Here is an 11,096-nt window from a genome sequence, read left to right on the forward strand (position 1 = left end):
TTATCTTATGTGTACCAAGAGTTAACTATAAAAATGCCCTTTTAAAACCAAAGTGTGGGACTTCGCTGGTGGCGCAGTGGTTAAGAATCCGCCTGCCGATACAGGGGACATGGGTTCGAGCCCTGGTCCAGGAAGATCCCACATGCCGCGGAGCAACTAAGCCCGTGCGCCACAACTACTGAGCCTGAGATCTAGAGCCCACGAGCCACAACTACTGAAGCCCGCACACCTAGAGCCCGTGCTCTGCAACAAGAGAAGCCACTGCAATGAGAAGCCTGTGCACGGCAACAAAGAGTAGCCCCCGCTCGCCACAAATAAAGCCCACGCACAGCAACAAAGACCCAATGCAGCTGAAAATAAACAAATAAAATAAATTTATTTTAAAAAAATTCTAAAACCGAAGTGTGTATGCATCACAAAATTTGTTTTACATTATTATCTAACATTTACTAAGCACTATTTGCCAGGTACTATACTAAGTAGTTTTCATGAATTATCTCTTTTAAACCTTATCACAATGCCAAGAGGTAAATTTGATTGATACCCACATTTACAAGTGAGGAAAGTAAAGCCTAGGGGGAAGGCACAAAAACACCACATTCACTTTGCCTGATGTCACACAACCAGTAAAGGGCAAAAGAAAACACAGACCTTGATTTGTCTGGTTCTAAAGCCCTTACTCCTCATCCCTGTGCACTACTGCCTCCCTTTGGCTCCTTGTTTCCTCTCCTTCACACTAAATATATCCAGGGGTATAGACCTAAATATTCCCATTTTATAGACAGACAGATTGAGGCTGAGAGAGAAGCTAACACCACCCAAATACTCTCACCAGAGCTCAGAATTGAGGGCCTTTTCCTGCCTTATCTCTGCAGGTGCCCATCAATATAAGTACGGTAAGAACCGAGCTGAGGAGGATGCCAGGAGGTACCTGGTAGAAAAAGAAAAGCTGGAGAAAGAGAAAGAGACAATCCGGACAGAGCTGATGGCACTGCGGCAGGAAAAGAGGGAACTAAAGGAAGCCATTCGGAACAGCCCAGGTATCTATGTGGGTGTGGTCCTGAGCACAAGGGGGTCTCATCCTTGACACCTCCCCTGGCATCTGCCACCTGGTTTCTTACCAGGAATAGGTGGGCTTCTCCTCCCCCTCCTCCTCCTCCTCCTCATCATCATCCTCTCTCCTGACTAATGGAAGTGCCACTGATTTAATAACTGCTTTTAGAGTGAGAAGATGAAAAAGTATACAAATGTGTACACTTAATGTGGTAAAATGAGATCTGATTTTAGAAATGCTAAAATGTGAAAAACAGAGTGTGCCTTAGAATCACGGAAGAGATATTTTGAACCTGACATTAACTCATTCATTCACAGATATGCACTGAGCACCCAAATGTGTGATACATTGGTTCAGGTACTGGGAATAATGGATGGTGACACTTTACCAGGATCCTCTTCTGAAATCCAGGACCATGACCTCTGCAGGCCCTCCGTGCCCTGGGTTCCTCTGCACCCCACTTTCTGCTGTGTTTCTGTTGAATTCTCTGTATAGCTGCAGTTCAGCACACTTTCAGCCTGAGGTTTCTGAACATGCTGGAGGGAACAGAGGTCCTGTCCTTATAAAGAATACATCCAAGGTCACATAGCCCCATGAGAATCTGATGGAACCTATGGACCCTTTCCTAAGGGAGAAAACCCCCACAAATCACAATGTTGCAAACAATTTCAGGAGCTCCTGTGCCCCCAGTCATAGATTGCCTGGGAGTCCATGAGCCTCAGGTTGAGAAGTTCTGGCTTAAAGACTTGTTCTGTGTGGCTAGGAACCAGAATCAATGGGAAGAAGGCACATAAAGGCAGTTTGGTTTCTGGGCTTCCCTGGTGGCTCAGTGGTTAAGAATCCACCTGCCAATGCAGGGGACACGGGTTCGAGCCCTGGTCTGGGAAGATCCCACATGCCGCAGAGCAACTAAGCCCGTGTGCCACAATTACTGAGCCTGCGCTCTAGAGCCCGCGAGCCACAACTACTGAGCCCACGTGCCACAACTACTGAAGCCTGCGCACCTAGAGCCCGTGCTCTGCAACAAGAGAAGCCACCGCAATGAGAAGACTGCGCACCACAATGAAGAGTAGCCCCCACTTGTCACAACTAGAGAAAGTCTGCACGCAGCAACAAAGACCCAACACAGCCAAAAATAGATAAAATAAATTTTTAAAAAATTATTAAAAAAAAAAAAAAAGGCAGTTTGGTTTCAATATAAAGAACTTTCTAAGAGTCAGAACTAGGGTATGGAGCAGGTCAACTTGACTGTCCAAACTTGTCCTGCTCAGTTTTTTTCTATAGCATTTCAGTTTTTGACATCTTAGATTTATTATATTTATTATATTGTTTTCTCTCCCTCCCTCCCTCTCTCTCTCTCTCTCACACACACACACACACACACACACACACACACACACACAATTGTAAGTTCAATAAGGGCAAAGATCTTTGCCTGTTTTGTTCACTGATATATCCCAAGGGCACAGAACTGTGCCTGGTACCTAGCAAGCACTCAATAACTATTTACTGAATGAATGAATGAATGAATGAATGAACAAATGAATGAAAAGAACAACCATTACTAGAAAACACTCCAGTGCAGCCTCCTCAGGACAAACAATGGAACTAATCTTTAAACGTGGTAAGATCCAAAACAGCTCTTGGCACGAAGAAGGTCCTAATATAGGTTTGTTGGCTTAAACTGAATAAGCAGCAAAATCCTAGCAGGAACTTGTGATCAATGTAAAAAGCCTGTGTTATGATTCTTGGTTACAAGTAAGAGAAACCAAAGTCAAACTGGCTTAGAAATGAAAAGAAAAATGTAATTGGAAACTTAAGTGATCAGATATAACAGGGTCCAGGGACTTAAATGATGTCACCAGGAAACATATTTCTCTAATTCTTGCTTCTGCCTTCCCCTACATTGGTTTCATTCTCTGCCCCTCACGGTGGTATAAAGGCTACAGAGCTCTAGCCGTCACCCAATCCGTGCAGCCACTCCAGCAGAGAGGCTTCTCTTCCCGATAGCCCCCATAAACACCTCGGGATTCACTTTGATTGAACCAGCTTTGATCCCTAAACCAACCACTGTGACCAAAAAATGAGATATAATTATGGGCCAGGTCTAAGTTATGTGCCAATCCCCTGAACTAGGAGTGAAGTCATCCCCATCCAAACTACAGGGAATGAGAGGAGAATGGGGAAATGGGTATTGGGCAGATAAAAACCACACACCCCTGCATGGAGCTGGAACCCCAGGTCCAAAGTCCATCCCTTAACAAGGAGTGAGGCCTGGAAAGGCCCTCTGGGAAGGCAGACTAGGGCCTGAGGCCCTGCCAAACTCCCTGATGCTTCTGGCCAAACCAGGCTCAGCTATTTCTCATAGATGTCTTTGGACACAGGGGCAAAGTTAAAAGCTCTGGAAGAGGCCTTGGCCACCCTGGAAGCTCAGTGTAGGGCGAAGGAAGAGGGCCGTATCGACCTGGAGCTGCGGCTGGTGGCTGTGAAGGAGCGCTTGCAGCAGTCCCTGGCAGGGGGCCCAGCCCTGGGGCTCTCCGTGAACAGCAAGAACAAGAGCGGGGTGAGTCTCCTCCCTTTTGCACCAGGGGCAGCTGCTCCTCAATCCCCTCATATGCTACAGATCTTCATGATCATTCTTTGGGGGTAGAAGTTATGCTTATTTACAAATGAGAAAGCTGAGGCCCTAAGAGGAGAGGAAACATGCCATTAAGTGGCACAGCTATGAAGAGACTCTTGGAGCAAGTTCTCTGGCCTGTGTTCTCTCCACTGAAGCACTACTATTTGACTTTTTATCCTGAATGTGATCTTAGAAGTGGCCTTGGGGTTATTGATAATAATAATATACAATACTGAATAAGAATAACAAACTTGTATTGCTCAATTACCACAGGCCAGTACAGCATCTTAACCTGTATGATTTCACACAATCTTCGCAGCAGTCCTATGAGGTAGTATTATGTGTATTCACCCCATATGACAGACAAGGAAACTAAGGTTCAGATGTTGCATTACGTGCTCAAGGTCACTCAGTTAAGTGGGAGACAGGATCCCAAACCCAGGAAGTCTGACTCCAGAGCCTTGCTTTAGCCACCAGGCACATGCCCTCTCCTAGGTTCCCCAGTGTACCAGTCCCTGTACTCAGGGCTTTGAATCCATTATCTCTAATGCTCCCAGCAACCATCACCTTGAATGGGATGTCCTCAGGGAGAACTTCACGGACCTCAGTCTGTATCAGTGTCTCAACCTCAGCACTACTGCCAATAATTTTTTGTAGGACTGTCATGTGCATTGTAAGATATTTAGTAGCATCCCTGGCCTCTACCCACTTGATGCCAGTAGCTCCATGCCCAGTTATGACGACCAAAAATGTCTCCAGAAATTGCCAAATGTCCCCTGGGAGGACAAAACTGCCCCCATTTGGGAACCACTGGTCTAAACTAACAACAGTCCCATCTGTTATTCTGCCTCATAGCACTTAACCACAATTTGTGTGTGAATATATGTATATGTATACATGTATATATAGTATATTCATGTCCTTACTTTCTGTCTCCCCCACTAGATTGTATTTTTATTAAGAACTGGACTATGTCTGTTTTGTTTATCATTATAGCCCTAGTCCTTCAGAATCTGAAAAACAGTAGAAGTGCAATAAATGTTTGTCAAATGAATAAATGTTATACCTGCTTTTACACAAGGAAATGGAGACTCAGAGAGATGAAATAACTGGTCTGATGTGAGCTGTCATTGGGAACAGTATTCCTATTGCTGTCCAAGGTCAGGCCACACCTCATGACTCTAAAGCCAGAGCAGTTTCTTCCACTCCGTGGGGCATTTCCAACCTCATTTACAGAAGAAGGGCTTAGGGGCTAGGGACAAAACAACTTCCCAGAGACACAGAGGGCTGGTGGAGGAGTAGAAGTGGTTCCCTCATCCCAGCTGCTTCCTCCCACCAGCATGCCCTGATGTTCACATGCCACAGGGCTTTCCTCTCCACTTTTGATCCTTGTGATGGCCTTTGGAGACAGAGAGTCTTCTCTAAATTCCTTACAGGCTTAGCCATTAGTATGTCACACTCAAGGAACTACATTCAGCAAGGTACTAAGCAATCACCTGGAAAATATGAGTAAAGGCAGTGTAGAAAATGTGAAGGAATACAGGAGAGAGGTTAAGAGACAGGACTGTGGGATTTGAATCCCAACTGTCTCACTCACCAGCCTTCTGGCCTTGAGCAGTGACTTGACCTTCTCATTTTCCTTATCTGTAAAATGGGACAACATAATAATAGTACCTGCTTTATAGGATTGAAAAGGCTAGATGAGCTAACCTGGTCCATAGTGAGGGTTCAGTAATTTTAATTTTAGTAATTTTAGTCATTAACTTTATTCCAAGGCCCTCAAGTATCTTTTAGCCCTCACCCTGTCTGATGCTGACATGTTTGCACAGTGCCTTCTACTTGCATTCTTTTGAGGGCAGGCTGGGTGTAAGTAGCGAGCACTAGACCTCACCTATGTAACTATTTCTTGTCATCAACAGGAAACTGCAAATAAACCCCAGAACAATGCCCCAGAGCAACCTCTCCCTGTCAATTGTGTTTCTGAGCTGCGGAAGAGGAGCCCATCCATCGTAACCTCCAACCAAGGAAGAGTGCTACAAAAAGCCAAGGTACGGCCATAGATCAGCTAATCAAAATTCAGAGATCTGAAAGCTTCCTTTCTATGGAACCTCACCAAGAACCAAAAAGTCAGCTAGTGAGAAAGGCAGAGAACTGCCAATATATCCATGCAGTAAAACTCATGAACTTTGCTCAGAGGGCAAGACCTTCAAATCTCCTTCAGAACCTACTTATTCTTTCTTAACACATAGTTCTAACAAGCTTTGGTTTCTGAGCCTACAATATGTTTTGAGACATGAAAGGCCCCATTTCGTAGGTGAGGAAACTAAGTGAAGGGACTTGACCAAGGTTATGCAGGGCATCAGTGAGAGAGCTGGGATGCAAATCCATCTCTTCCAAGTCCATAGCTCACTCCATGATACTGGTCCACAGTACTATCTCTGAAACTTGTGTTTCAGAACTTCTTGAATTTTAGAAAGGTAATATGGTGCATATACTATATATGATGAAAAACCCCAAGTTCTCAGGAGGTACTCTGTAAGCAAACACATTGATAATTCTATAGCAAGACACATGAATATTCACACCACACTGAATAAATAGATTACAAACAGCCTCATGTCAGTTCAGGTCAGTTTTTGCCACTAAATGAGTTTGTGCCAAAACACTTAAAAAATGTTTTGGTTTCAGAGCTCTCTGGATTTCAGAATTGCAGATAAGAAAGTGTAGACCTGAAAAACAAATACCTGAGCATTAGGACATGAGATTAGAGAAGTAACCAGCCGAAGGCCAGATCATCTAGATCAGCAAACTTTTTCTGGAAAGGAAAGGGCCAGACAGTAAATATTTGCGGCTTTGTGGACACATGGTCCCTTTCACAAGTCACCTCTGCCATCATAGCAGGAAAGTAGCCACAGACAATATGTAAACGAATGATTAACATGGCTGTGTCCGAATAAAACTTTGTTCATGGACACTGAGATTTGAATTTCATATAAATTTCAGGTGTCATAAAAAACTATTTTTTAAAAAAAAAAACATATAAAATCTGAAAAGTCATAGCTGGTGGGTCATACAGAAACATGTAGTGAGCCAGATTTGGCCCATGAGCCATAGTTTGCTTCTCCTTGATCCTTGTAGGCCACTGGAAGAACTTTGGATTTTGTTCTAACATAATGGAAAGTCACTGGCAAATTCTGACCAAGGAATTCTTAGATATGAATTACATTTTTAAAAGATCATTCTGACTACTATGTTGAGAATGGATGAGGGGATAAGAAAGATCAGTTAGAAGAAGTAACCTTGATGAGAGATTAGAAAGGTTTAGCGGAGGTGATAGTAACCAGCTGGCTTTGGAGGCAGAGCAGAAGTATTTGCTGATGAGGATGCGGAGGATGAGGAAAAGAAAGAAATCAAGGATGACTCCTAGGTCACTGCCCTGAGCAACTGCAGTCAAGGTGGTGAAGACCTGAGAGGGAGAGGTTGGGAATGGAGAATCCTCCCACCAAGAATTTTCTAACCATCATCTTCTGCCCTGGTTCACCCTATCCCCTCCTGGGCTGGCTGGAAATGCCATGGATTTTTAATAGGTAAAAAGCCATTCACTGCTGGCCCTGACTTCAGTATTCATCTCAGGTGAACTCCTAGACAGCCCTGGGAGAACGAACAGAGCCCTGTGGGTTGCCTGCCCTCACCCTTCCTTACCAAGCTGCTCTGGCCTCTCTCCCATCAGCCTCCTACCCAAACCACGGTGCTGTGGAAAAGCACTGACGCAGTCCCCACTCCCCAGCTCCTTCTGGGCCCCAGTTTCCTTGTCTGAGAAAGACAAACTGTGGTGTTTGAACCCCCTTAGAGATGAGACCCAGCATGGAGAAATGACTTACCCAAGGCCAAAGAAAGAGAGTGGGACTAGGACCCATGACTCTCTGATCTGGCCATGGAGATCTTTATATAATTAGGTGCAGTGGTATGTTTTTATCCTGCAGGTTACACTAGAATATTTAACAAACTGATACTTCCTGTCTTTCTGTACTTCAGGAATGGGAAATGAAGAAGACCTAGAAAGAGGATGAGGATTTCATCCAAAGGAGATAACACCATGTCCATCCAAGGCAGAAATGCTTTTTTCACAAGGAGACATCAGAAGACTGGAAGTAGCCCACACTCTCTGGGGCACCCAAAAGACCAGCCTTTATTGTCTGCATGATTATAGGGGACATAGGGAGGGAAGAAGTAGGAGAGAAGAGGGAAATGGAGGGCATCCTTATAACTTTACAGAGGGTGGAAATGGGGGTGGAGGGAGACAGAAATCTGCACAGTCGTAAAGGTTTTGTTAAATGTCTTTGCTTTCCCTTCTAAAGAAGAAATGAAAGCATATGTGAATAAGCCATTCCATCCCATTCTCAGCATCCCATTCCCAGTCCTTAGGAAAAAGGAAGGCAGTGCTGAGGCATCGGTGGTACAGTATGAAGAGACAGGACCTGATCATCTGATCCTGCTTGTGCCAAATGGATTCATACTGGGCATTACTGACAACCACTGGGCAAGATAAACAGGCTGAAAAATCAATAGAATTATCCCTAACTTGCATGAAGTGAACAAAAACTACAGAGATCACGCAAATTCTACAATCATTCCTCATGATTATAGAATCCTCATGATGCAGAATCCAGAATCCCTGATTTGAGTGTTTACAAATCAGAGATCTGGCAAAGATGGGTTCAGCAGGCAAAGAGAGGTTCAGCAGCTGACATACTTTAAGCTCACAGTGCTACTCAGTGACAGAAGCATGGATTTCTAATGTCCACAGGATGTTGCAGGCATTGTAGGTTGGGGTCATTTGCTGTCAATCAAGTCCCCTACCTAATTTATATGGCACTCAGGCTCTGGGAGCTATGGCTATAAATCCAGGTGACACTCCTTGTCTTTAACCTTACCTTGCACTTGGAGGCCCACCAGTCTGCCCTTTCATACCTGCTATCAAGTAAAACTATCATGGAGAACCAAGAGGATGGTGGCTCATTTCTGCCACAGGGGTGCTAAATTTTTACAGACACTTGATATTTTTATAGGGGAGCAAGGACCTCAAGTCCCAGGCAGTCTCCTAACTGCGCCACTCACTACTTTCTCAACACTATAGGCACTTTATAGGTCTTTACCACCTTTCCCTCCAATAAGGATAAAACCATTTAACTGTATAAGCTCAGAGGTTAGCTCAAGGGGAAAGAAGAGAAATCCCAGAATAACCTCTGGACTCTTTGCTAGAGGCTGCACACACTTTTCTTACCTAAGACTTTACATACTTGAGCCTCACCCAAACTGTATCACCCTCTGAGGTAGCTAGAGACCAAAGCAAGTAAAATAACCTGACCAAAAGCACCTGGCTGCCAGTGGCAGAACATAAGACTTAGGGCTAATGAGCCTGGATCCAGACAAGGCTGCTTGAGCCCTGCCTCTGCCACTTACCAGCTGTGACTCTGACCTCTCTGATTGTTTTCCTTACCTGTGAAAACCACATTAACAATTGTACTCTTCTCCCGAGACTACTGGGGGAAAACCCGGTTAACAACTATACTTTCCTCCCAAGACTACTGGGGGAATTCAATGAGTTAATACACAGGAAACATCTTGCACAGCATCCAAAAAATAGGAAATGTTCAGCCATAGTGGTTCTTCTTATTAGCTAGATAAGAAACGTCTGACTCAAAATCCTGTGTCCTTTCCACTGAAGAAGAAATGACTTTCATGTGGTTATTACAACCACCAAAAGCTAAAAGGCAACCAATCTATAACTGACAGCTTTCATCCAGATTCCACCTGAGCGTCTTCAGTAACAAAGGAGTTCACATAATCTGAATTGTCAATGTTCTTTTTTAAAATGTGGGTCCTGGAATGGCACCCAACAATCCAACTGTGTCCGCAGTGTGTGTCACATTCTTTCTTATGTAGTTATTTTGAGGTTAAGTGCCTTTTGCCGTCAATAGATCTTGGCTCTTTGAGAGGGGGTACCCTAGGAAATTAATAATTAACATTTATTGAGCACTCACCACGCATCAGACACTGTTAACCATGACTGGCTACACAGGCATACAACCTGTGCAGTCAACCCCACACCTAGCAGAGCCCTGTGCTTGGTTTATTGCTCTGCTGTTACCCTCTTAGTAATTTCGAACAACGGGCTCCACACTTTCCTTTTGCCTTTTATGTAGCCGATCCTGGTGCTAACTGATTACTTTTCTAGGTATTATCCCTTTAATCTTTACTAAAATCCTGTGAGATAGGTTCTATTAACCCAGTTTTCATAGTTCAGAAAATGGAAGCCCAGAGAGGTTAGGTAACTTGCTAAAGCCCACAATTAGGAAGTGGGAGAGCCGGCACCTGAATACATGAAGTCTGACCCTAGAACTCCCCTCCTCTTAGTTCCAAGGCTCTATTTCACTCATGTCTCTCCGTCCTCTTGCACTGCAGTATTCAGAAGCACACAAACACTTAATAAATAGATGAATAAGTGGATGCAGCACATTTGGTGTAACTTAGCTAAGAGAAGTGGTAACAAAATGGCTAAAACATGGATGCCAGTTCTGGTTTGGTTGTTTTTTTCAAAGTGTAGGGTCATGGTTCTAAAGTGGACTTGAAGTTCCATCCTCCCCAACACTGCAAAGTGTTTGGACTATCAGATTTCTAGTATCACTGGATCCTCAGTGGGGGTCTTTGAGCAGGTTCACCAACCTCTCTGAGCCTCAGTTTTCTCATATGTAAAAGAGGATCATAATCCCTCCTTAAACCATGCTGTTCTTTTCCTAGGGCCAAAAGGAAACATTAGGTTGCTGGTTACAACACATTTGAGCTAGGCCCTGGATAGACTATAAGGATGCAGAAGACTCTAGCTTGGTCCTTATGGAACTCAGACAGGCAGAGAAAAAATATGACCCAAATAGCTACCGTACAAGTAAGCCATCCTGTGGTGAAGATTCAGAATGTTGAAGGCACACTTCCCATCCCTTAAAAAAAATTTTTTTTGACATTAGGGACTATCCAGTGACTAGTCTGGCAACTCCAAGTGCCCTCAACCCCAATCACCAGTCCGTTCTCACAACCTGTCAGTTTTCCATTACTAAATCTCTCTGAAATTCATCCACTTCTTCCTGTCTCCACTGACACCATCCAACTTCATTAATTCATTCAACAAATGCTGGAACATCTACTATGTGCACCTACTGTACTCGATGTCAGAAATCACTGCTGTGAACAACACAGAAACTCTCATGAAGCTCATACCCTAGTTGAGAAAACGAACAAAACCCAGCAAAAGTGCTGGACATAACTAAAACAGTAGCGACCTTAGATAAAGTGGTTTACAAAGGTCTCTCCGGTGAGAAGACCCCAGGACAGAATACAACCCTTCTGTGCACGCACCAGTCCAAC

General features: G+C 44.1%; 1 protein-coding gene across 2 annotated transcripts in view; it reads left to right on the forward strand.

Moving 5' to 3' along the window:
- Positions 1-9,562, forward strand: part of AFAP1L1 (actin filament associated protein 1 like 1) — a 71,846-nt gene extending 62,284 nt beyond the window's left edge. For both annotated transcript variants that reach the window (XM_068536163.1, XM_068536164.1), the window contains exons 16-19: positions 876-1,040; positions 3,439-3,617; positions 5,594-5,722; positions 7,710-9,562. In XM_068536163.1, coding sequence (XP_068392264.1) covers positions 876-1,040; positions 3,439-3,617; positions 5,594-5,722; positions 7,710-7,733 — 497 coding nt within the window. In that variant the 3' untranslated portion in view covers positions 7,734-9,562. The remainder of the gene's footprint in view (positions 1-875; positions 1,041-3,438; positions 3,618-5,593; positions 5,723-7,709) is intronic.
- The last annotated feature ends 1,534 nt before the right edge of the window (positions 9,563-11,096 follow it).

Source organism: Eschrichtius robustus, chromosome 2 (assembly GCF_028021215.1).
Source record: "Eschrichtius robustus isolate mEscRob2 chromosome 2, mEscRob2.pri, whole genome shotgun sequence".
NCBI lineage: Eukaryota > Metazoa > Chordata > Mammalia > Artiodactyla > Eschrichtiidae > Eschrichtius > Eschrichtius robustus.